Consider the following 23,499-nt stretch of genomic DNA (forward strand, 5'->3'; position numbering starts at 1 on the left):
CAGGTCGCAGCGCAGATCTCCAGGGTCCATTGCGAGCAGAGGCCGACAAAACGAGGATTTACCAGTCATCGTTATCGCTTCGTTCGTCATCTGTTGCCCGTGTCAGCGACGTTTATCCGAGAAACAATGGAGCGCGATACAGGGAGAAGAAGAAAAAAGAAGAAAAAAAAAAAGAAAAAAATCGACGTACCACTCCTACTAACTTTCTCCTTCCTCTTCTGCAAGGCCGCTGCCAGCGCATCGGCCATGCCGCCCCCACCTCCGCCCGGCGCAGCCCCAGAAGGCGGTAGGCCGCTGCCGTGGGGTCCCGTATCGCCTCCGCCACCCGGGACTTGTGCTCCGCTTCGATCTCGAATCAGACTCCTGTCCACCTTCTTCAGCGCACCAATGCCACCTGCCTTCTGAATACCTTGCAACACGGCACTCCGGCTGGGGTCTGCAGCAACCGGCGCCGGTGGGGGGGGAGGAGGCGCAGGAGGCGCATTGTGGCCTGGGGGAAGAGGAGGGGCAGGAGGCGCATTGTGACCTGGGGGCAGAGGCAGCGCCGGAGGAGGAGCAGGAGGAGGCGGGGCACTGCCGGCGGACGGGGGTGGGGGCACCGGCCGACTTGTGGAAGGCGGAAGAGGGGGGGGTGCGGGGCTGTTTCCCTTGGGCGGCAGAGGAGGCGGCGGTGGAATGAACGGCGCGGCTGACGAAGGCGCCGCCGAAGAGCGCGGCGGAGGAGGGGGAGGCCCGGAACCCCTGGTAGGAGGAGGTGGCGGCACTGGGTTCCTAGCTCCGGCAAAGGGTGGCGGAACTCCGAATCTTTGGCCGGCCGGTTTATCATCCTCGGGGATCTTAGGTGGCCGGGGCGGCGGGGGCGGTCCGGGATTTGGTGTACTTGTGTTGTGTAGCCGTGGTGACCTCGCGGGGGGTTCGTGGGCGAGTTTTCCGGCATCGGGCAGCGGGGGCGGGACAGCAAATCGAGGCCGTGGTGGTTCCGGGGCAGGAGGACTCTGAGGAGGCACATTCTTTTCCGGAGCCGCACTCTCCGTCCTCCCGGCCCTCCTGGCTGGAGGTGGAGCAGGAGGCGCGCCTCGCTTGGAGCCGGGGCCCGAAATTGGGTGTGACATATCCGTAGGTCCTCCTGATGAGGGAGGTGGAGGCGGAGGCGGAGGCGCTCTTCCATGGCCATTCGAGGCCGGAGGAGGATGGGCAGGGGCAGAGGCAGGGGGAGGGCCAGGGGCAGGGGGAGGGGGAGGGGGAGCAGGCGCAAGTGCAGATGCAGATGCAAGAGGCGACGGAGGCGCCGGCGGGGGAGCCCTGTGAGAAGGCAGAGGGGCGTGTTCATATTCATTGTTCTCCTTCTGCTGTGCATCCTTCAAAAAGTCGACGATGAACTCTTGGTTTTCCTTGATGAAATCGTCCGTCAAACCATTCGCACTGAGTTCCCGACCAAAGGTCGCCCGCCAGTTGGGGTCGAAAGCTTCAAGGATGGCGAACTCGGAAGGGGGTTTGCGGCCATTGACGATGCCACCGGACGAAGGTACCCTCGAGTGCGGGAGAGAAGACGGCGGGGCCGCAGGCGGAGGCAGAGGGTGCGGCGAATCAGGAATCAAGGGGGACGAGCGTCGATGGCTACCGAAGAGACCACCCAGGAGACCGTGCTTGTGATGAGCCTGATGGTTGGCGCCTCCAAAGGGGGTATGACGAGTTGCCTTGCTGGCATTCTTCTCCCGGTCGTCCATCTTCTTCTTGAACTGCTTTGCCTCTTTCTCATCGACAAAGGAGAGCCCGGCGAGACACTCCTCGAGCTCGAAGGTGTGGAAATAGGTGCGGTCCTGGTTGTAGCTCCAGATGTCGTAGATCTCCTGATCCCAGAGGACACCTCTGTTCGAAGGCTGGGGGCATTTGGTTGTTAGCCTTCACCGGGAGTTGGGATTGCGGGCGGCCTGGCGGTGAATTGGAAACTTACGGAGATGTCGACCATCTTCAGCCAGTAGGTATTGCCGACGAGGTCATTGGCTAGCACGACGGCACCCTGTAAGCCAGTGTATGTCCACCGCGACCTGTCGGGATAGGCAACGTAAAGCCTGGCCACGGCGACGGCCTGGATCTTGTTGGTAGCTTTGGGAACATGGCGTTTGACGGTGTCCTTGTCGTCGTCGTTGAGTATGGTCGGCATGTTTGGTGGGAGGAGAAGGCCCCGCGGAGGGGTACGCAGCGGAGAAGAACGGGGGGCGGTCTGAAGCTGGAGATATATGACGGCCAGCTTGCGGCTTGCAGCTTGCGGTGCTGCTGGGTAGATAATCTGAGCAGTTAAGAGGAGCGGGGCGAAGGTAAAGAGGTCCTTCGGTTGTCGTCGTTGGGTGTGTGGTACTCTGGTACTCTTCTTGGAGCCGGTGGTGCAGTCAGGCAAGCGGTGAGCCGAAAGTCCTTAATAATAAGGGGAGCAGCTGGATGCCGTACGTAAGGTACGTTTCTAGACCGACTCACGCATGTCGTGGCGACAATGACAGGCTGGTTATGTTGTTTGGGGGGGGGGGTTGAAGGACGGTCGAAGGGTGAGATAATAAGCGACTGGTCGGTCCCGACAAAAGATCTGGCAAAGGTGAAAGAAAAGAGGATGCGTAGTCAGAGTCGAAGTTAGACCGGGACTCGTTCTACGACGGCGGAGAAGGGGGGGGAGGTCGTCAAAGGAACTTGGAAGTTAATAAAGAGTCCTCCGAGTTCGCATGGGTAAGTACCTAATAAGGTAGGGAAATACACGTAGATATGAGTGCGAAGGCAGTCGAAAAAATAAGGTAGGTACCTACCATAGGCACTCCGTACGACGTTCAGTCCCTTGTTTAGGTACCTACCATCGCTGCCTGGCTGCCCAGGGGGATGCTGTATATACGCAGTAAGTAGGACTTTCTACTCTGTATTAGGTGTTGGGTATGGGTACCTGTACCTAATAAGGTACATCATCAAGCAAGGTATGATACTTCATACGGTCAATGATTCTCCTTTCCAGCCACATTGAGTGATGCACGCACAGCCACATATACCGGGTGTCGTCATCGGTTCTCCGTGCTACGAACTGTAATGGTACGTACTGCCCCTCATATTCGTAAAATCATCAACATCGTCACGGTCACTTTGAAAACCAAATCAAGTACATCATCCTGCTGGACATGATCACCGTGACACCGTCAGGTTCAGGAAGCTTTCAACGCGCACAAAGGCCCATATTGTTATATCGCCATGTCTCGCAGCATTAACAATTCATATGGTATCGTATCGTATAGTAGAGTATCGGAGTATCGAACAACATCAGCCCCCCCTATCTTACAGCTCGAAAGAAGTACTCAAGAGTTGAGCCTCGTCCGTCCCGGGACTCCCGTCGCCATGGCCATGGATCGTTTTATTTCTGGTTCAGGCTGGCGGCCTTGGCGCGGCGCTCCTCCTTGGTACCCTCCTCTTTGATGTTACTGAAGTCCTGGGGCATCGCGGGGCCAGGGTTCGCCTGATGAGCTGCAAATTTAGGGTCTACTCCCTGGGACTGGTTCTCGACGGGCTGGGTGGTGAACTGCTTCTCCTGGTCCTAAAGTAGCAAGAGGATAGCGTTAGCTTTGAGGACCTTATTCCTATAGTCCTGTAACGGCTAGGTGTTTACCTTCTTGTCGGTGTTTTGGACGATGTTCTTAATCTTGTCCATGTTGGCGGGTGGTAGTGAGATATGTTGTTCTCTTCGGTGGGATTTTGTCTTGGTATAATAAGGCTCGAACTCGTCTTGCTCGGATGTGTCTTGTTCTATGAAGAAGTGAAGTGAAGTGGAAGTAAATCATGGGGCACCATATGTCTACCTGATTATATACCTATCATTGGGGAACCGGAAATGTACCAGTGTTACCTTTATTAACACCCATGATGACGTCGCCTTCGAGAGACATGAGACTTCGTACTCCGTGGAAGCCGTACACGTAACTTCGGGTGATCACCAGGCAAACCCAATGACGCTGTATCTAGTAACGGAGCAAGACAGACAGTTATGGACACATTAGTCAGCCCACCACTTTGGATTTCAGCGTTGTCGACTGTCCCTGAATCAAGAATAGAGAGTCGTAATGTGTTACACACTCAGTTAATGCTTGGTATGCTTAGTGATTAACGGACTAGTGTCTCCTCCCGTCATAGCGCTCTTAGCATTATACTTAAGCGTCTATATAAGCCGGCTCTACTACTCGGAAAAGTTATCGACCCACTGGATTTCTTTAACCTGCTTAATACGGGCTTTCTCTACCCGGTAACTATCCTAGATCTCGCGGGCCTAAATACCGGTAATAATAAACGACTTATAATATTTAGCTATATCTTAGAGTCCAATAATAGTATTCGCCTATTTCTTAAAAGTATTAGTATAACACTATTCACGCTCCTCCTAAGTCCGAGTATAATAATTTTTATATATTTAATAGTAATATACTTAGATAAAGAGATCTTACTCTGAAGACAGATATAAGATATTGCGGTAAGTATTTATATAGTATACTCTCTAGAGATATTCATAGCTATAGCTATAACTTAAGATAATAAAATAAAATAGTATATTATAATATACTTATATGAACTTTGTTTTTCAGTAAATTATTAGAAAGCTAGTAAGTACTTTATTAGGGTAATTACTTTACTTTTTTTTATTAAGAATAACTTGGTGATTAGAAAGAAAGGAAGAAAGCGTATATGCGTGTTAATATTATTTTATACGCTATCCGCAGAATTATTTAGATTAGAAGTCTTAAATTAGATATCGTGATCCAAAAACTCGGTTGCTTACTAATCACCGAATCGTTTTCGTACACCTTCGCCTTTCAATCCTGTGAACTTCACCATCTCGTCTTGGACTTGACTCCCGATATTCGTCTGGGGTACTTATTACCAGACTTATTCAATCCCTTTGGGCCTTGCTCAATTCCCAGACAAGCATGCTCATAAACCTCGAATGCGCCCTACATGTCGGCGACAAGTGCGCCTCAGCCAGTGAAGCTCTCACTGCCTCTTGTAAGACCCCATGGGCCCATCCCATCCTTCCAACTAACTCCCTGCACTTCCCGTTAGCTGACCGCGACCTTCTGCCCAGGAGTACCAACAGGCTCTCTTCCAAGAACTTCGGTCCGAAGATGAGCTCATCGTCCTGGCCCGCGGGCTAGGGCTCATGCGCCTCGTCACCAACCTACTCCACTCCTATGACGCCGCCGGGAACAACCTCATCATCATCGTCGGCGCCGAGGACCGCGAGAACGCCTGGATCGGCGAAGCTCTGGCCGAACATGCCGCCATCAGCATGTCCCCCAAGGCCCGGGGCCTGACCGTCGTCAACACGGACTTCACCAGCGTCGGCGCTCGCGAGAAGATGTACGCTCGCGGCGGCATCTTCAGCATCACGTCCCGCATCCTGATCGTCGACCTCCTGACCAGCCTCCTCAACCCGGAGACTATTACTGGTATCATGGTCCTCCACGCCGACCGCGTGTCTACCACCTCCCTCGAGGCCTTCATCCTTCGCATCTACCGGCAGAAGAACAAGATCGGCTTCCTCAAGGCCTTCTCCGACAACCCGGACCCTTTCTCCACCGGCTTCGCCCCCCTGGCCACCATGATGCGCAACCTGTTCCTCAAGAAGGCGTCGTTGTGGCCCCGGTTTCACGTCGTCGTCGCCGAATCGCTCGAGGGCAAGAAGAAGAAGGCCGAGGTGATCGAGCTCGAGGTGCCCATGACCGACTCCATGAGGGACATTCAGAACGCCATCCTGGAGTGTGTCGAGGTGAGCATCCACGAGCTGAAAAAGGCCAATGCCGGCGCCCTGGACATGGACGGCTGGAACCTGGACAGCGCGCTGTTGAAGAACTTCGACGTGGTCGTTCGGAGGCAGCTCGAGCCCAACTGGCACCGCGTCAGTTGGAAGACGCGCCAGATCGTCAACGACTTGACCGTCCTTCGCGGCCTGCTGCATTCCGTCCTCACATTCGACGCCGTCGCCTTCCTCCAACACCTCGACACCATCTACGCCGCCCACTCGCCTCCCCCCGGCTCCACCAGGCAGAACCAGTCGCCCTGGCTCTTCCTCGACGCCGCCCAGACCATCTTCGAAACGGCCCGTAAGAGGGTGTACGCGGCCAGCACGCGCCCGGCCGTCGCCGGCCCGGACATTGACGCCCTCCAACCCGTGCTCGAGGAGTTGCCCAAGTGGTCTGTCCTCGCGGAGGTACTGGAGGAAATCGACCGCGACTTGTGGTTTGACCCGCCTGTCCGGGACGACTCGAATGGGACCATCCTCGTCATGTGCTCCGATGCCAACACCTGCAGGCAACTCCGCGACTACTTGCAAACCATGCATGTGAAACCCAAGACGAACGAACCAGAACGGGCGAAGATGAAGAAGACGAAGGATGTTCGTGATGATGATGACGATGATGACGACGATGACAAATCAAAACTCTCGGCTGCCTTCATGATGCGAAGGAAGCTCCGCAACTATCTCAACTGGAAAAAGGAGTTCGCGCGAGTCAGCGCCACCCTGTTCTCCGAGAACCAGAGAGCCCTCAACGGGGCGACGGACGGACGGTCCGGCCAACCCCTCCGAGGCAAAGCCCCCCCGAACAAGCGGAGGCGGGTCCGGGGCGGAGGCGCCATAGGCGCCATATCGGGACGGGCCGAGAACGGAAGCGTCGTGCCCCTCGCCGACAGGCCGTCGGACGTAGCAGGGCTCGTCGCCCAAGTGCAAGCCACGGAGGAAGAGAAGGCGCAGCATCAAAAGGCCGACGCCGTGGCCGACGTGGTAGCCGACCCCCTGGACGACATGGAGGACTACTACCAGCTGTACGAGATGCAGGACCTCGTCGTCATCCACGCCTACGACGGAGACCAGGACGAACACGTGCTGGAGGAAGTCAAGCCCCGCTACGTAATCATGTACGAGCCCGACGCCGCCTTCATCCGCCGCGTCGAGGTGTACCGGTCGTCCCACAACAGCCGCCACGTCAGGGTGTACTTTTTGTACTACGGCGGCTCGGTGGAGGAGCAGCGTTACCTCTCGACCGTGCGGCGCGAAAAGGACGCCTTCACCAAGCTGATCAAGGAGCGCGCCAGCATGTCGCTCGTCATGACCACCGCCGCCGCCGACGCCGCGCATGGGCACGGGGCGGGGTTCGACGACCCGCAGGAAGCCTTCCTCCGCACCGTCAATACGCGGATCGCGGGCGGCGGGCGCCTGGCGGCCACGGCGCAGCAGCCGCGCGTGGTGGTGGACGTGCGGGAGTTCCGGTCCTCCCTCCCGTCGCTGCTGCACGGGCGGTCCATGGAGATCGTGCCCTGCATGCTGACGATCGGGGACTACGTCCTCTCGCCCAACCTGTGCGTCGAGCGCAAGTCCATAGGCGACCTCGTCGCCTCGCTCAAGGACGGCCGCCTATACGCCCAGGCCGAGGCCATGTTCCAGCACTACAAGAACCCGCTGCTGCTCATCGAGTTCGACCAGAACAAGTCGTTCACCCTGGAGCCGTTTGCCGACCTGTCGTCCGCCTCCTCCGCCTCCTCCGCCTCCTCCTCCTCCTCCTCCTCCACGGCCCCGCCCAGCGTGTCGTCGGACGTGCAGTCCAAGCTGGTGCTCCTGACCCTGGCGTTCCCGCAGCTGCGCATCCTCTGGAGCTCGTCCCCGTTCCAGACGGCCGAGATGTTCGAGGCGCTCAAGTCGCAGGAGCACGAGCCGGACCCGCTGACGGCGGTGCGTGCCGGCCTGGACCGGGACATGCGCGCCGACGACCAGAGCTTCAACCTCGAGCCGCAGGAGATGCTGGGCATCGTCCCCGGGGTGACGCCCAAAAATATCAAAAACATCGTGCTCGAGACGGAGAACTTGCGCGAGGTGGCCAACATGAGCCAGGAAGAACTTGAGCCGCTCGTGGGACGGCAGGCTGCACGGCAGATGCACGAGTTTTTCAACCGCAATGTCGTGGAAGAATAATTAACAGGTGGCTTGTCAAATTTTGTATTTCGAGAAATCACATACGGGCACGCAAGAGCAAGAGCCGAGGAACGTGGTGTAATATAGTAAACAGGATATTAAATAAAATTCTAGGAGTACGGACTGGTTATAATGCAGCGCCGAGGGGGTATCTGGATTTCTCTCGTCTCCATCCTCCATGGCCAACATCTGGCCATCCTCAAACATGGTCAACCCGCAAAAAGTCTTGAGTGTCGTTTCGTCGTAAAGGAAAGGCCGCGCAATAACGTAACACCCAACGCAGAGCAGAGCAAGGGGGGAAAAAAAGAAGAAAAAAAAGAAGAAAAAAACTGTCGTCGTAGTCCAAGACGTCTGTCTCCCTGCTTCCCCCTCCATTAAAGTCAACACCCACCCTCAAGCAGTTAGTGAGGTTTCGGTTGAATCTTTATTCTGGCTTTCTCTCCCCCACCTGCCCAGGAGAAAGAGAGACCAAGGGCCAACTCGGGTGTCAGCCCCTCCCCCACGCCAAACTTCGACCCCATGGCCGTGGTCGGATCACTCTCCCCCCTATCGAATAACAGCAGGCGGGGGACTCTTTAGATTCTGCTTCTTCTCGTCCTTGATGTGGTAGTGCCTCGCCGACGGCCGGCGCGGCCGCAGGTGAGACAGGAGATGATGATATTGAAGAAGGAGACGATGCCGCCGATAATAGCTTGCAAGATGTTTCCGATTCCCGTCACGATGGCCATTAGGACGTTACCTATGGTCCGGAAGACGGCTTGGATCTGGTTAGGAAGTTAGCATGCGCTGAGACAAGGGGGGTTGGCTCGGGGGAGTGAAGAGAAAGGGGCAGACATACGCAAGAGACGACGGCACCCATGATGATTGATGACCGAGCGAGAAAGGTTCTAGGAAGTGAGAGAGTTTTTTGAAATGGAAGACTTGTTTCAGGGTCTGGAAGTAGATCTGTTGTGTCGGATAATGTGTGGCTTTGTTGTAGGATAGGTTGCGTGAAGGAAGAAGACGGAGGGTTCGTGATGGGTAGACAGGCAAAGAGCGGACTTGTATATATATATATGTAGTGAGTACCTTAGGATGCCTCTCCCCCTAGACCCTACCTGACCTACTACTAGGTACCTTGCAGTTCTTACATCGGAGAGTACTTGCACAGGGGAAGCAGCAAGGGAGACGAGATGCGGTGACCCCTGCTACCTGGTACCATCTACGTGTACATGGCCAGCGCTCTTTCCTTCGACGAGAGGGGAAAGGTCATGATGACATCACCCTAATCGCAGAGGAAGATCGTCACTTTTCCAGAACAAGGCTCAAAAATACAACGTACGCGCGGGACGTCAGACTCGCCATTGTTCGTGTTAGACGTTGGAAGACGCGGCGTGTGGCAGAAGGAGTGACGTCATGCGTCAGATGGGGCTACCCCTGAGACCCGGTTGCCAAGATTTTTCGCCGATAAAGACGCCAGACGTCACTGTTTTCCCATGTGCCTGCCCTAACGAGGTACCTTACCGAAGCAACGAAGTCATTAAGATAAGGTACCTAAGAGAAAAACGGCAACAATACCTTATCCGAGTACCTTATTCTAAGGTAACCTCAAACACACCAAGTGGAGGGCGATGTATTTTTCTCCAAAACTCCAGTTTATACTCGTACAATATGGCATCATCAGGGATGAGTCCACCTGCCCTGCCCCCTCTTTCCCCTGCCCGTCTTCTTTTCCCTGCCCATCCTCTTATCCTTGTCGTAAAGATATGCAACGCTTGCAAGTGCATACGTACATAGTTCGATCATAGCATACAGTGTAGAAAAGGAATGCCGAAAGGCAGATCTAGGGGATGACGATAGCCCTCTCAAAACCATCTCTTCGGCGTCTTGATCCCCTTTTGCACGGTGATGCGCCGAAACTTCTCCCGGTTCGAAGCCTGCAACAGCCCGACCGGCCCATCATCCTGGAACCAGTGATGCCGAACAGCCCCCACGGAGGTGCCCCGTTCGTCGTGCATCATCTTGACCCTCTGCACCTTGCGGAGTTTGATCAAGCCATACCAGCACACGAACAGGGACAGTATCACCGACACACCTGTCACCGCGCCCATGCCCCAGCTGGTCTCCTCGATGAAGTTCTCCAGGTTCATCCCGTACAGGCCGGCCAGGAATGTGCCCATGGCCAGTCCCAGGGTCCCGATGCTGAACTTGAGCTCCAGCAACATCAGTGAGTTGCGATTCGCGTCGAGGATGGCCCGGATGCTGTGGGAGAGAATCGTTAGTTTTTTTCTTCTTCTTTTTCTTCTTCTTTTTTTTCTTTCTTTTGTTTTCTTTCAATAAAAAAATCGAACGCGAGGAAAGGGAGGGTATAATATATGTAGAAGCTGTTAAAGAGAGGGAGGGGAAAAAAAAAAGAAACAACAAAAAAAAAAAAAAAGCCCGTACATCTCCTCGGTATTCCGAATACTGGTAACGAGATTCTGGGCCTCCTGGACAATCTCGTCGCAAAGCTTGTTGTACGACTCGAGCAGCAGCTCCACCTCGGTATGGTCATCCACGCCACGGTACAGGTCGTGGGCCTTCTCGGTGAGATACATAGCCGACAAGTCATCGTCCGCCTCGAGCAGCTCCTCGATGGCGTCGCGCACGAGCTTGGCCTTTTGCTCGAAGGTGCTGACGCGCTTGGACAAGATGAGCAGGATGCGCAGCTTGTTCCGGTCAATGTCGTCCTCGAGCTCGCTCAGGATGCGGATCACCGGGTCCCGCACCGCCTCGAAGTCGGCCTCCAGCTCCGACGTCACCGACGTGAGCACCGCTTCCAGCGCCCGGAACTCGTACGGCAGCCCGCTGCCCACCCCGTGGCCCGTCTTCTGTTTGAGTTTCCCCTGCAGGTCGTACATGAAGGCCGACTGCGGGTACGACGTCTTGGACCCGTAGATATCGAACAGCAGCACCCGGTCCTTCTTGATCAGCACCTTGAGGTGTAGCAGGTTGAGGAGGATCGCCGACGGTCGGACGAGGATGTGCGGGAGGTTGGACGAGTCGATTTTGCGCAAGTCTCGTGGCAAAAGGCCGTACTGCGTTGTATGTTTGGTGTCAGCTTTTTTGGGCAAGTTGGGTCGTGAAAAGAAAGAAGAAAAAAAACGGACAACAAAACCCACCTTGGCAATCAGCTCCGTCTTCTTAAACTCCCCGTCCACCAAGATCACCTCCCCGTTCTCATCCACTTCTGTACACCGCAGCCGCGGCTCGGACGCAGACTTGGCCGTCAAGATACGCCGCGAGTTGAACATGGAAGCCGAGTGACGACCAACCTTCACCTCGTCGTGACAGGGCAAATCGCTAGGCCGAAGCGGCCGGGCTCCTTTCCTCGCCGTCGCCCCCCACAGCTTCTCCACCCACGAAGTTGTCGAGCTGGCGCTGCCCTTCTTCCCCTGATCTTCCCTGTCCCTGTCCCTGTCCCTGTCGTTGTCGCTGTCCCTGTCCCGATCCCAACGCGCCCCCGCCGTGCTGAAAAATCCCGGGGACGGAGATGGGGACGTGGACGGTGATGTCCCCGCAACGTCTCGCCGCGACGTCCGTTGGAGGCGCGTGGTCAGGTGTTCGAGGTCAAACAGGGAGGCCCGGAGCATCTCCGTCTCGGCGGTCAACGCCGCCTGGGCTCTTCTCGGCCGGGTGGTTGAGAGGGAGCGGCGCGGAGGCCGTCTCGCGAGACAGAGGCAGGGCGCATTCTGGGCGGCTTTGCACCGCGGGACTGCGGCGGCGGCGGCGGGGTTCGGGATGGTCGGACAGAAGACGGAAAGTGTGTCGGTTTGGGATCGAAGAAACCGGAGCAGGCTCGTGGACGGCACCGGCCCCCGTATCACAGGCCGCATTGCCACGGCCGTGGGGGCAGGTATATGAGTGTCGACACGATAAAGTTTTCGAGCGATCCTACAACCTGAATTGTTGATGTATTTTCTGGCTGTTGAAGAGGGGACAGGGTCTTGACGTTGTGTGTTGAGGGCTTTGAGATTACTGGAGCAGAAGAAGGGAAGAAGAGGAAAAAAAAAGTCACTGTCCAAAGTCGATCAACCGCGAAATGCCAAGCACGGAGTACGAGGTACCTGAGCTTAAAGTGGACGGTGATCGGAAGTGGGCCAATGGGGGCCCAATCGAATTTGTGGGAGTGTCTCACACGGCGTACTTTGTACAAATTTTCGAAGTACCTTACGTATCTTAGTGTTGTAGGAAGATGTCTCACAGAGTTAAGGTACCTAATATAAACGAACCTTCGTTCATCCCCAAGCCTACCTACTACGTGTAGAGGCAAAGAGTCCTTTCTCTACGAAGAATTTGAACTCTCACTGAATATCAGGATAGAATGTGGCGGGGAACTCTCAAGAACGTGCAATCATAAGGTACCTTACACGTACGTACCTTGGCGGACTCCGTACAGTACATGTGGAGATTGTAGATACACTGTATACAGATGTGGTGGGGATCGAAGCTGAATTGGCATTTTTAGGATTTTGTGAATATTTTTTGTAGTCTCGTGACTGACATTTGGATGAGTATTCAGCTTGCTTGCCTTGCGGCTCAAAGAAGACATGACGACAATGAATCTGTGGAAGCCTACCTTAGTTAGTACGTTCTACTCGTCGACTCGTTGATGACCGGACACACGCCCAGAACCCGAGAGGAACCTTCTATCTCTAGGCATGCTTCAACACATGCAAACTACTCATAAAAAGCTGACCTGAGATAGCATGTCACCTAAAGAGTCTGGCCATGCCCCGTTCTCACCGTGTATCATCAATCAGTCTGGGAGATTTATGGTGGTCATGACACTTGTCTAGACGGGGAGCGGCAACTATCATCGTCGTCATCATCATCATCATCATCATCATCATGAACCTCACGCCCATAAAAGTCCGCGGAAAGAAACGCAGCAAGGCCACAGCACGGCACAGGGCCGCCCTCGTCGAACGGAGAGCTGCCGCTGCCGCTGCCGCTACCGACACCACTGCCAAGACCAGGGAAATCCACACGAGAAAACGGCAGCTCCCACGCAAGAAGAGCCTGCTGGAGCGCCAACTTCCCCTCGAGATCCTCGAGCGCATCTTCCTCCTCAGCGAGAACGCCGCCTTCCCCCGCTGCAGCCCCCTCCTCGGCCGTCTGCTGTCGGGTCACACCACGCTTCTCGCCGCCCTGATCGCCGCCTTTGGCCCGACCTGGAACGCCTACTTTGGCGTCAACCAGCACCAAGTCCAGACGTTCCGAGGGCCCGGGGCGGCCTTCCAGCGCGAGGGCCATCATCTGGCTGCTAGCCTGTACCCCGGGAACCCGCAATTCCAGGTAGGCACCGCTTGTTTTTCTCCTCTCTTTCTTCGATGCCTGTCCCGACACGGAAGTAAACAGAATAAAAAAGAAAGAGAGAAAGAAAGTAAAAAAGGAGGGAGAGGAAGGAGTCGAGTTTCTAGGACTGGGAAAGCCGTGTTATCAAATTTCCTTCACCGTACTGACAGCGGCCCTTTGACCCTCCATCTAGTCAGACATCCTCGCCTGTCCCTGGGCAACCATCGACCTCATCCTCGAAGCCAAGCAAACATGGGCCCGCCGCTTCGCACGCGATCGGTGGTACGCCCATGATCCCTCCGTCCTCGAGGAAAGCCGCGCCCGCGGCACCCACAATGTCGCCGGAGGACGGGGCCACTTTGACGCCTCTACCTGTTTTGCCTACGACTTTGACAACATGCGCCGCGGCGTGGATCCTCCCATGCGCCAACCCGCCTCTCCTACTCTCCGTCACAGGTTCGTCACCTACGTTGACGTCCACCCGGATATTCGCATCCCGGACGACTTGGTGGCCGGCCCATGGACCCCCGAGATGATCCGCCGTCTGTTCTGGCTTCGTCGCGGCGGTGCTACCTTTCACGAGTCTCAGACGTGGGAGGTAAGCCCCCCCCCCCCTTTTTTTTTTTTCCTTTGGCCCTCTTCATGCTTCCGCCGATTCTGATCCAACGCTAACCTCACCAAAACTCTCGCAACAACAACAGCTCAGGCTCCAGGGTCTTCGCAATGGAATCATTGAATGCCCACCCCGTAATCATAGTCCGCATCTCATCCGCTCTCTTTGTCTCCTCTCCGACTTTTTCTGCGACGAGGACGAGGACGAGGGCCTGTCCGAGACGGAACTGAGACGGGACGCCCCTGTCACTCAGCTGTCTTGGCCCAAGACCATTATAGCTGAAGCGTATGACAAGGTCGCTGACATTGCGGAAAAGGGAGCCATATATGAAGTCCATGAGCTTCTTCGCCACATGGACCATGTTCTAAATCTTGTCTGAACCCGCTTTTGGTCGCCTGCCTTCTGGCTAGGCAAGGTAGTCAAGGTGGCAGAGCGGATAGAAAGTGGAGTGGCACGTTGGGAAGGGCAAAGCTGGGACGGCGGCGCTGGGCATGCCCGACCAGGACTGAGAGGCGGTTATTGGTCATGACTACCGATCTCTCCTGTTGCACACGAACAAGTTCCAGGTCCCGCTGGCGCGACTTGGGGCGCAGCACAAGACAGCCCAGCCTATATACGACTTTGGGGCAAAATGACCAATGACCCACCGTGAGGCATCATCATCATGCCTATGCAGCAGAAAATAACAGTCAGCAAGCCAGATCATATTTTGCACAAGAACGTCCCAAGCCCGTCGTATGGCACGTCTCGGCGCATCTTCACGCCCGAGCAGCCGGGAGAGTTGTCGCCTCAAAGTCGCCGGATATTCTTGGCGCTTCCACAAGAAGAGTGCGCCGACTTCACCCAATCGTTTCAAGACGAATGAGGACAACATCCGGTCCACTAGGGCGGGCTGCCCAGTCGTCGGTGCAGCGTTGTGAATCGTTCGGCCACCACCTCCAACCATCCGAGTTGAGTGAGGCACCTTGCCACTTACTTCCTCAAGCGTGGGTGCCGGGTGAGCGGTATGGCCCACTCGGCTCCGGGCTCGAGGCCCAGACCCCAGACTTCAGGCTCTAGGCTGCAGAGGCGGCTCCGAGTCTCCAGGACTCTCTGGCTGTCAACCCGCCGGGGTTCCGCGCACCCTCGTCGCATGCAATCATAACTTTTCGTTCCAAGTCGTCCTGGGCGCTCGTTTGCCCTCAATCCTGTTGTCCTACAAATTTCAGTTCAAGGCAAGACGCTTTCGTTCACATTATTACGGGGCGTGCCTCGTTTTCTGTCTCGCCTCAAGTCGAGAGTAAACTGTTTATGGTTCTCATTTCGTTGCGGCCTTCGCTCGGTGGGCTGGTTAGACGGCAAGACGGACGGACGGACGTTCATCAGGGGTATGTGGGAGGATCCTCGCAGAGGGTCGCCGGCGTGGCGGAAGGCTTTTGTTTTTGTTTTGGTTTGTCAAAGCTAGCTATGAACCTCTCGAGTATAGCTTCATCGCTTTTCCCAAACGAGAATGCTTTTTGAAATTGGTGGTATTCTGCTCTTTTATCAGTTGACTTTTTTTTTGTCTTCCCAAAATTCAGTTCATCGTGCAGCTTCTGTTACACTGGAGTTCGCGCTCATCGTGTCGTTCCGTTCTCGGGCATTTGGCCGTCTTGAGTGCCTTTTGACAGAGCATGACCGAAACCCCTGGCAAGATAACCAGAGGACAATCCGCCTACCCAAGGGTACGAGATGTTGCCATTTCGGGCCGTCCCTCTCCCCCCAGGAGCAAGTCCTCGTCTCTCGACTCGGAGCTCTTGCCGATGTGCAACCATGGGTTTGTTCGGCCTGCTGCTGCTCACTCCAATCCAAAATGGTCCTTTGCCCTAGCCGCCGTTCCTCACTGATACACCCATCCCTTTTCGCACACGCGCGCAGACACGTACAATAGGCAAAAAAGAAAATGAAGAAAGAAAAAAGAAAGGAAAAAAAAAGGGAAAAAAAGACAGGGAAAAGCGAAAACTCCACGTCCCATCATCCCATCCACCACATCCGGTGATAGTACAGACGCAACGTAAATTGCGACTATGAGAAAGCCACCTGCCTGCCTGCCTTGGTCCGTTCCAGAGAGGCTCCGGATCCAGGAGATGCAAAAGAAAGAAAAGTATTACCTGTTTTTTTCCACGACGCCATTCGACTTCTCAATTCGAATGAACGGCCCAGGAGGGATGGGGTTGAAACCCGCGCCACGCCCACACCATGGGACTCATCATAACAATAAACAAGACAAAATATTGCACAAGATTTGACGCATGAAGCTGGCCTCCAAGTCCACCACGAGCCGCCCCGTCGGCTAGTTCAGGATTCCTTCCCACATGCCGGGACCTCGATGCCCGGCAAATGCGGGGTGGTGGAAACCGCTGGCCCGAAATGCATCCGCTGATTCTGCAGAACAGCAAACGCGCTTCCTCGCCGACCCACGCTCGCCCCGCAGGGATGGAGCGAAGTTGGCCCGAGACCGGACGAGGGTCTCCGGCCACGCCGACTGGGGCTGCGCCAAAGTCTGGCGCACATTGTCCTGTAGCGACGTGGAGGTCTCGAGTGACTCCCGACTCCGCTTGCGAGGCATGGCTGCCGTCGGCGTGGTGTTCGCGGCGTAATGGTAGCTCTGGAGAGCCTGTAGGGCCCGGGCCGCATCGCTCGCGGCGTCGCACCCCATGTCTTCCAACTCGCGTTCGCGCCTCCCCAAGGGGGTTAGGAGTGACAAGTCTCCGAGTTTACCAACCGGCCCCGCGTAGGTTTCGGGAGACGACGTGATGCAGCGCTCTTCGTAGTCCTCCGGGACCGATGTGATGGTGTTGGACCTCACGTTGAGCCTCTCACCACCCAGCTTGGCACACCGGTATCGCGCCGAGACACCCAGCATGTGGGCCTGCGCGCTAGCCAGCGACGAAGCGGACGAGATGGAGGACGACCGCGAGGTCCCCGAGGAATCGGAGACCATGGACTCCGGAGAAGACGCCGTAGAAACCGAAGCCGCGAGAGACGAACGACGGACAAGGACAGGACCTTGGGGCGACGAGACCATGGGCCCAGGCCAGCGGTCCAAGGCCTGAGTGGCACTGACACTCGACGCCTGCGCCATGGCAAGGCCCATAGCGGAGCCTTTTCCGACAAGGTGGGGTGCAGCATTCGCAGCAGGACTGCTGCACCCAGTAGACTGAGGCGTCAGACGGGGAGTGGGAAGGAGCCCGAGAGCCGGGACATGCCTCCCGGGAGGATAGACAGTGGAAGGCATGGGCTCCATGGTGCTGGGCGCGAAGTAGGACTTGTCGGGCGTTGACGCCACCTCTGCGGTACCGCTGTACGTCCGGAGCGAACCATGAATATCCGGCCGGGTAGACAAAAGGCTGTGCGGTGACAGAGCTGGCAGCTCCTGGGACCGCGACCGGGCAGGGGGCCCCGCGTTCAGCGCATCGATGTTGTCGAGCCGGGGGTTGAGTATAAGGATGACGTTCTTCCAATTCGCGCACTGCTGGGTGTACAAGGCGGACGACGCGCCAGGCGAGGGAGGCGACGGAGGCGTGTACTTCAAAACAATGTCTGTCCAGCGCTGAAAGACGTCGTCGGTGATGTGCATCTCCCAGTTGACGGCAAGGAGGAAAGCGAGTTCGTTTTGGTTGATTTCCTGGATGGGAAGGCCGGAAATCTTGCTCCAGGCTCGGGACGAGTAGTTCCGGTCTTGAAGATACTTGGAGGCGAGGATGAGAGCGGCAAGGAACATACGGCGGCCGCACTGGAGGGCGCGGCACTCATGCCTATCGTCTGGCTGTTCCATGGTGAAATCATGTTTGGGGACATGAGGTTTAATGAGAATTAAATAATACAGAGCAACCTGCAGAGTCGAGTAGCTCGTTCGCGAGCGCCGCAGCGTCTCCTGGATGAAGGTCCGAAGCGGGAGGACGGGCTTGCTTCCAATCTCATTTCGGCAGACAACAGAGGACAAGGGCCAGATAGCTTCGACGATTTGCGTGGACGAATCTGTGGAGGGAACATGGCTAAGTACGGGGGAATATCATGGCGGACGGGTCTCGAAGATTGCAGCTTACCGACTAGGCTACCGACGAAGTTGACCTTTCGATCGCAGTGACGCGTGAGGGTGGGAGGGCACCGGGCAGCACTCAGGTTGGACCGCCTAGGATTTTGGCGCAGCTCGGCCGGGACAGGCGCAGGGACAGGCGCAGGAACGGGCGCAGGCACGGGCACAGGAACCGGGCAAGCGGTTTGCTCGCGCCACGAGTTTGTAAACCGAGTCGTTTGTTGGTCGCACGGAGCGTAGGGACGCGAGGTCGGATACGAGTCGCATGGCTCCGAGTCGGAAGAGGTTGTAGAAGGGGAGGTGTCGGTAGAAGACTGCGAAGAGACAGCAGACCAGGCCGATGCGGTGGATGCAGTGGCCGTCGATTCGAGCGAGGAACTGTAGTGTCCGTGCTGCTGCTGCTGCTGCTGTTGCTGCTGTTGTTGTTGGAGGGAGGTTACGAAGGTCGACGAATCATGGTCGAAATACTTCATCTTCGAACGGAATGGGAGAAGCAAGGGGGTGGGAGCAAAGTCGAAGCGAAGCGAAGAGAGGCTAGGTTTACGTCGAAAGAGAAAGTGGAAGAGACCTCCAGTCGTCGTCAAGCGTCAGCTGGTTGAGAACCGTGTTTACCGTGTGTCGAGATACCCGAAGAGTGGCGAACCAAGCAGACGCACAAGGCCACAAGGCTGCGACTGCAAGAGTTCAGAAGGCGTTGGTTGGTATGAAGCGAAAGCCTCAGACGTAATATCCTTCAGGAGACGACAAGACACGGACGATCAAACCGGAAGAGGCGAGACGGACGACTGGAGTGAGGATGATGAAGGTAGCAAGAGGCATGACTGGCAAGTTCCTTCAACCTTTAAACGAAGGAAAAGAAGATGGTCTGATTATATGGTCCTACAAAAGAGAGACCATATGGTAGAAGACCGTGTTAGGTGGTGTGGTGTGACGTGGTGATAAGGAGACGACCGACGGCGAAGACTTGGATGCGGACGAGTTTGGCAACCGAGATCGCAAGTTGTGGTCTGGAGATTTGGAGAATAGGTATGGACCGGAACGATTTAATCGAGAAGGTGAGTCGAAGGGGAGTGTGACTCTTCTTCTTTGTGTCCTCGCCGCGTAAAGTACGTGTTCCTCGTTCTTCGTTCTTCGGTTGGGAGGCGAGGTCGGAGGCAAAGATGAAAACGTTGACGTGACTAGGTCGGAGCCTAAGGCGGCAAAGTCAACGGGATGGCCAGAGTTGCTCCAAGAGGTGTCTGGCTCACTTGGGTTGGGGGGCCGGGCGCCTTGGGGCTTGGGGGCTGGTTGGTCTGTCTGACTCTTCCGGGTCAGGGTGGCGAAGAGCGAAAGGGGAAAAGGGAAAAGGGGAGAGGGAGGTGTGGAACGGGAAACGCGACTGCTCCGTCCAATCCCGAGTATTGCCGTGTCTTCGTGGGTGAAGTTTCGCCTTTCACAGCTGCCAAGAAGTGGCGGGGAGTGCTGGGGAGTGCTGGGGAGTGATAGTGGAGGTGACAGGAGGACTGCAGGTCAGGTTGCAATTGGGAGATTACGGAAGCAGAAACAAAGAGGGGGAACAGGGAGGGAGGGACAAGGGTCACAAGTGCGTGTGTGACTAACAAAGGTTTTAGTGTGATCGACTTTTTGGGTATGAGGGATGGGGATGGGGAGGTGGGTAATTAGGTGATAGGTAGCTGTGCTCAAAGAGGCAGTGAAGGATCGTTGAATTACACAACTTGCTGGATATGTTCCGATCCGATCTGATCCGGTACTGTTCCCTCCAGTTCATTCAGATCAGCTCAGCAACACGTGGAGAAATTATTTTTGGTCGTGGCGGAGATTCCGGGGTTGGCCAGGGATGATGGTGATGCTAGGCCGGGCTGTGTTGTTGCTTTGCAAGGCAGTGCTACTTCTGGTGGTGTGTGTGTGTGTGTGTTCGGGTGTTCGAGTGTTCGAGCTGCGACAAGGCAAGAGAGGATGCCGCCTGGACAAAGCACAGCTGAGACGAAGGCTGTAATAACGATGGCGTGGGATGATACTGCGTAGGGAGATAATCGACAATGAACCCCTGGTCCTTATCGTTTCCGGTTTGGGATCGTGACTCGGCCAAGAAAGGTGCGGTTTCGGGCGTGACCGATGACGATAAGAGGAATGAAGGAAGCTAAGGCTAGGTAGTTGGGGATAGCAGAATAAACTGATATGCGAAAAGATTGATGATTACTGCGAGATAGGAAACGTAAGAGGCGAGAGGAGAGCAAACGGGACACTCCAAGCAGACTTCGACGAGTCGCTCTGGTTTAGACGATGGAAACGAACATTGTGACGACAGGACAGTTCGATGAAGAGAGGAGGAGAAATGGCAAGTCGACTGTCGACGTGCGAGTGGGCGACAGGTACTTTTGAACGAAATATTCGACCAGCCAACTGACTTGACTAAGGTAAGGTAGGTGCCTTCCAAAGTATTACTTCGTACTATCTATGCGTACACCGTTCGGGGTACTACATACAACCCTGCGGATACTTCCTGCGTCTTGCTGCACCTATTGCTGCATCTTTGGCTGCACCTTTTGCTGGCACTGCTGGCACAACAATGACGAATGAAGCTAGGAACGTGACCAAGGTGTACGGATACAGTATTTTGTAGGTTGTACGAAAGTAGTTGCTTAAGGCCATGTAGACAGTAATACTTCGTACAATCAATTCCCATTCGTATGCGCAGAGAGACTACTTCGTGCGTACCATATAACAACAAGGTGCGGTGGAAGTGGGAGTGGGAGAATGAGAGAAGGCCAGCGAGGTAGTGGTGTACTGGCGTCTTCACCTCAACACAGGAGAAGACACTCCAGCCAGGTCTGGCATCCGCCAGTCAGAACAGTTGCCAAGCTCTCTCCTAACCCACAGAGGGCTGGGTTGGCCTGTGAGAGACGTTAGTGCAAGAATCGACAGTGCACTGTGTAAGCCTTTTGTTCGTTGACCGTCTACATCTTGCGTATTTTATTGGTAACTGGGCTAGAATGTCTCCGCATTAAACTTGTCCTGAATGGGCCCCACCTAATACAACGTACACCACAAAATATAGCCAACTAAACCGAAATAAGATAGGGGCCTCGAATCTACCCACTTTGCGAATCCCAATACAGCCAGTCATAGGCCTCACGATTTTGTCATCACCGCAGTGTCCACCAGGCAGGCCATGCCCCACCCGCCCAAACGCAACTCTGAAGGGAGGTGTGCCCTCGTTCCTTCGAGAAGGCTGCGACACAAGCAGTTGCCCCTTACGGTACGGAGTGCGGATAAGGTACTCAGTTGTACTTCGTATGAACGCAAGATCATTCCTAAGGTAGGTATGTACACTACGGATTCCATATTCCGCACGTACGGACGGAGTACCGGTGGAATAAATAGTTGAAGCCTTCAATCCCAGTATCAAAACCGCGGTTGTCCCTCTTAGTTGGCGCCTCGTTTGTCTGTGTTGAGCTATCATCAACTTGAACATTCATCCATAAAAGGCCCGGATCGGACCGGACCCCGCCTGGGACAGTCGGAGCTCCAGCAAATAATACAACGTACTCCATAGACTCGGAGACCATCACCATCGCCGTGAACTCCACGGCCGTGAGGTATGGCAAATCGAAATAGATATGTATACACTGATGACGGGCCGACAGACTCCCGTCATCGTATACTGGGCCTCACCGGGCCTCACTGCGGAGTAAGAGACTCGGGATTGTTTAAGCCGTCCTCAGGTGGCACAGTCCGGCCACCATTCCTCATATGAAATTCCAGGTGGCCCTTTTCGTCCTTGTGGCCTCCATCGATTCGACAGTGAGGGTACAAGGGTCATCTGACAGCTCTCCGTCCTCGCTAGGTTTATGATGTTTATCATCACTCAGCGAATAGAGACTCCGAAGAATATGAGAGTTACGGGCCGCGGCTTATTACGGTTCCTCCCCCGGCTTTGGATGGTCTCGTGGTAACTATCCATCACATCCACATTTCTCGCCATGGCTGATCTTGTTCGAGGATGACACTCCTGGGTTGTTCTCCGGTGTCGCCTATGCTTAGATTCTCACACGCAAGATGACATGAGAAAATGATCTTCGATCTGTTAGTTTACGATGATCCAGAGGATAATTACTACCTACTATTGTAAAGACTTTGTCGTCTTCACGAAGTGGACTCGACCGACTGATTCGGTCATGGTCACTCGGATTACAAGTTCCTTTATCGGCAAGAAGGGTTGAGCTGTAAACTCAATAGCAAAATAATGCTTTAAGAGTTCGAATCTCTTGTCTCCTAGCCTTTATAGCTCAACGGTAGAGCATAATACTGTTAATATTATGATAGATGTTCGATTCATCTTAAGGGCTTTACACTATATAATTTTAATTAAGGTGCGTTGGTCATAATAAAATTAAAAATATCGATGAGTAACTTAATAAGAAGTAATTTTCAAGATCATCCTTTCCATTTAGTTTCTCCTTCTCCTTGACCTTTATACACTAGTATAAGTTTATTTACTACAGCTTTTAATACTGCTTTAAGTCTACATGGTTTCGAGAACTCTTATGTTTTCTTTTATATAGGAATTATAACAGTTATATTATCTTTTGTTATGTGATTTAGAGATATTATATCTGAAGGTACATTTTTAGGTAATCATACATTAGCTATACAAAAAGGAATTAATCTAGGTGTAATACTTTTTATAGTATCTAAAGCTTTATTTTTCCTTGCTATATTCTAAGCTTTCTTTTATAGCGCTTTATCACCTACAGTTGAATTAGGAGCCCAATGACCATCTATAGGTATAGAAGCTATAAATCCTTTTGAATTACCTTTACTTAATACAGTTATATTATTATCTAATGGTGCAACAGTAACTTATACTCACCATGCCTTAATTAAAGGAGATAGAGGGGGAGCTTTATACGGTTCTATTACTATAGTTATATTAGCTATTATTTTTATAATATTCTAAGGAGTAGAATATAGTGTATCATCTTTTACTATAAGTGATGGTGCATATAGTATATGTTTTTACTTTAGGACAGGTTTCCACGGATTCCACATTATAATAGGTATAATATTCTTGGCTGTAGGTTTATAAAGAATTTATGCATGCCATTTAATAGATAATCATCACGTAGGATTTGAATCTGGAATCTTATATTGACATTTTGTAGATGTAGTTTGACTATTCTTGTATATATCAGTTTACTATTAAGGTTCATAATTCATAATAAAAAATTTAAAGTAGATATCTGCTAATTAGTTATAACAAAACAATATATATAAAGTTTTTTATTAGGGACTTTAGTATAAAGGTTAATACGTATGACTTTTAATCATTATAATATTAGTTCGAATCCATTAGGTCCTATTCTATAATAATATATATAATTATAGAATTTATAGTAATAGATTAGTTTATATAAAAAAAGATTATAAAGAAAAAATTTATTAGCGATTATAATTTAATGGTAAAATCGCCGTCTTCCACACGGAATTTGTTGGTTCGAGTCCGACTAATCGTAAGAGGTAAAATAT

General features: G+C 53.8%; 8 protein-coding genes and 3 non-coding genes across 11 annotated transcripts; 5 read left to right on the top strand and 6 right to left on the bottom strand.

Moving 5' to 3' along the window:
• Positions 1 to 29: 29 nt before the first annotated feature.
• Positions 30 to 2,525, bottom strand: SODALDRAFT_353733 (WH1-domain-containing protein). Its single transcript, XM_028613661.1, has 3 exons — positions 1,955 to 2,525; positions 191 to 1,880; positions 30 to 90 (listed from the first exon to the last, which is right to left on the bottom strand). The coding sequence occupies exons 1-3, from the start codon at positions 2,162 to 2,164 to the stop codon at positions 59 to 61; spliced, it is 1,932 nt and encodes a 643-aa protein (XP_028462569.1). The 5' UTR covers positions 2,165 to 2,525; the 3' UTR covers positions 30 to 58.
• Positions 2,526 to 3,075: 550 nt separating this feature from the next.
• On the bottom strand, positions 3,076 to 3,923 carry SODALDRAFT_329636 (hypothetical protein). The gene is made up of 2 exons (XM_028611001.1): positions 3,638 to 3,923; positions 3,076 to 3,565 (listed from the first exon to the last, which is right to left on the bottom strand). The coding sequence occupies exons 1-2, from the start codon at positions 3,677 to 3,679 to the stop codon at positions 3,386 to 3,388; spliced, it is 222 nt and encodes a 73-aa protein (XP_028462570.1). The 5' UTR covers positions 3,680 to 3,923; the 3' UTR covers positions 3,076 to 3,385.
• Positions 3,924 to 4,874: 951 nt separating this feature from the next.
• SODALDRAFT_318253 (DNA repair protein rad16) lies at positions 4,875 to 8,195 on the top strand. Its single transcript, XM_028609378.1, has 2 exons — positions 4,875 to 5,022; positions 5,102 to 8,195. Exons 1-2 carry the CDS (start codon positions 4,975 to 4,977, stop codon positions 7,982 to 7,984), a joined length of 2,931 nt encoding a protein of 976 aa, XP_028462571.1. The 5' UTR covers positions 4,875 to 4,974; the 3' UTR covers positions 7,985 to 8,195.
• A 400-nt stretch (positions 8,196 to 8,595) lies between these two features.
• SODALDRAFT_245508 (hypothetical protein) lies at positions 8,596 to 8,843 on the bottom strand (the record flags this gene model as incomplete). Its single annotated transcript, XM_028607393.1, has 2 exons — positions 8,596 to 8,748; positions 8,823 to 8,843. Coding segments are annotated over 2 exons (174 nt in total), but the record flags the coding sequence as incomplete, so codon positions are not given.
• A 727-nt stretch (positions 8,844 to 9,570) lies between these two features.
• On the bottom strand, positions 9,571 to 11,859 carry SODALDRAFT_346823 (cora-domain-containing protein). The gene is made up of 3 exons (XM_028613267.1): positions 11,125 to 11,859; positions 10,409 to 11,040; positions 9,571 to 10,225 (listed from the first exon to the last, which is right to left on the bottom strand). The coding sequence occupies exons 1-3, from the start codon at positions 11,836 to 11,838 to the stop codon at positions 9,829 to 9,831; spliced, it is 1,743 nt and encodes a 580-aa protein (XP_028462573.1). The 5' UTR covers positions 11,839 to 11,859; the 3' UTR covers positions 9,571 to 9,828.
• A 704-nt stretch (positions 11,860 to 12,563) lies between these two features.
• Positions 12,564 to 14,741, top strand: SODALDRAFT_382338 (hypothetical protein). The gene is made up of 3 exons (XM_028615222.1): positions 12,564 to 13,300; positions 13,494 to 13,898; positions 14,002 to 14,741. The coding sequence occupies exons 1-3, from the start codon at positions 12,854 to 12,856 to the stop codon at positions 14,290 to 14,292; spliced, it is 1,143 nt and encodes a 380-aa protein (XP_028462574.1). The 5' UTR covers positions 12,564 to 12,853; the 3' UTR covers positions 14,293 to 14,741.
• Positions 14,742 to 16,224: 1,483 nt separating this feature from the next.
• SODALDRAFT_337921 (hypothetical protein) lies at positions 16,225 to 18,443 on the bottom strand (the record flags this gene model as incomplete). The annotated part of the gene is made up of 2 exons (XM_028612731.1): positions 16,225 to 17,912; positions 17,981 to 18,443. 2 exons carry the CDS (start codon positions 18,441 to 18,443, stop codon positions 16,225 to 16,227), a joined length of 2,151 nt encoding a protein of 716 aa, XP_028462575.1.
• Positions 18,444 to 18,883: 440 nt separating this feature from the next.
• SODALDRAFT_364281 (hypothetical protein) lies at positions 18,884 to 22,150 on the bottom strand (the record flags this gene model as incomplete). The annotated part of the gene is made up of 16 exons (XM_028614631.1): positions 18,884 to 19,160; positions 19,218 to 19,379; positions 19,407 to 19,472; positions 19,551 to 19,564; positions 19,686 to 19,720; positions 19,757 to 19,861; positions 20,217 to 20,345; positions 20,490 to 20,552; positions 20,689 to 20,801; positions 20,849 to 20,899; positions 21,107 to 21,202; positions 21,325 to 21,634; positions 21,714 to 21,758; positions 21,785 to 21,813; positions 21,938 to 22,017; positions 22,121 to 22,150. 16 exons carry the CDS (start codon positions 22,148 to 22,150, stop codon positions 18,884 to 18,886), a joined length of 1,605 nt encoding a protein of 534 aa, XP_028462576.1.
• A 98-nt stretch (positions 22,151 to 22,248) lies between these two features.
• Positions 22,249 to 22,319, top strand: SODALDRAFT_t216. The gene has a single exon. It is a non-coding gene; the product is annotated as a tRNA-Asn (tRNA).
• Positions 22,320 to 23,259: 940 nt separating this feature from the next.
• SODALDRAFT_t217 lies at positions 23,260 to 23,332 on the top strand. Its single transcript has one exon. It is a non-coding gene; the product is annotated as a tRNA-Lys (tRNA).
• An 83-nt stretch (positions 23,333 to 23,415) lies between these two features.
• SODALDRAFT_t218 lies at positions 23,416 to 23,486 on the top strand. Its single transcript has one exon. It is a non-coding gene; the product is annotated as a tRNA-Gly (tRNA).
• The last annotated feature ends 13 nt before the right edge of the window (positions 23,487 to 23,499 follow it).

This window comes from Sodiomyces alkalinus, assembly GCF_003711515.1.
Source record: "Sodiomyces alkalinus F11 unplaced genomic scaffold SODALscaffold_16, whole genome shotgun sequence".
Classification (NCBI taxonomy): domain Eukaryota; kingdom Fungi; phylum Ascomycota; class Sordariomycetes; order Glomerellales; family Plectosphaerellaceae; genus Sodiomyces; species Sodiomyces alkalinus.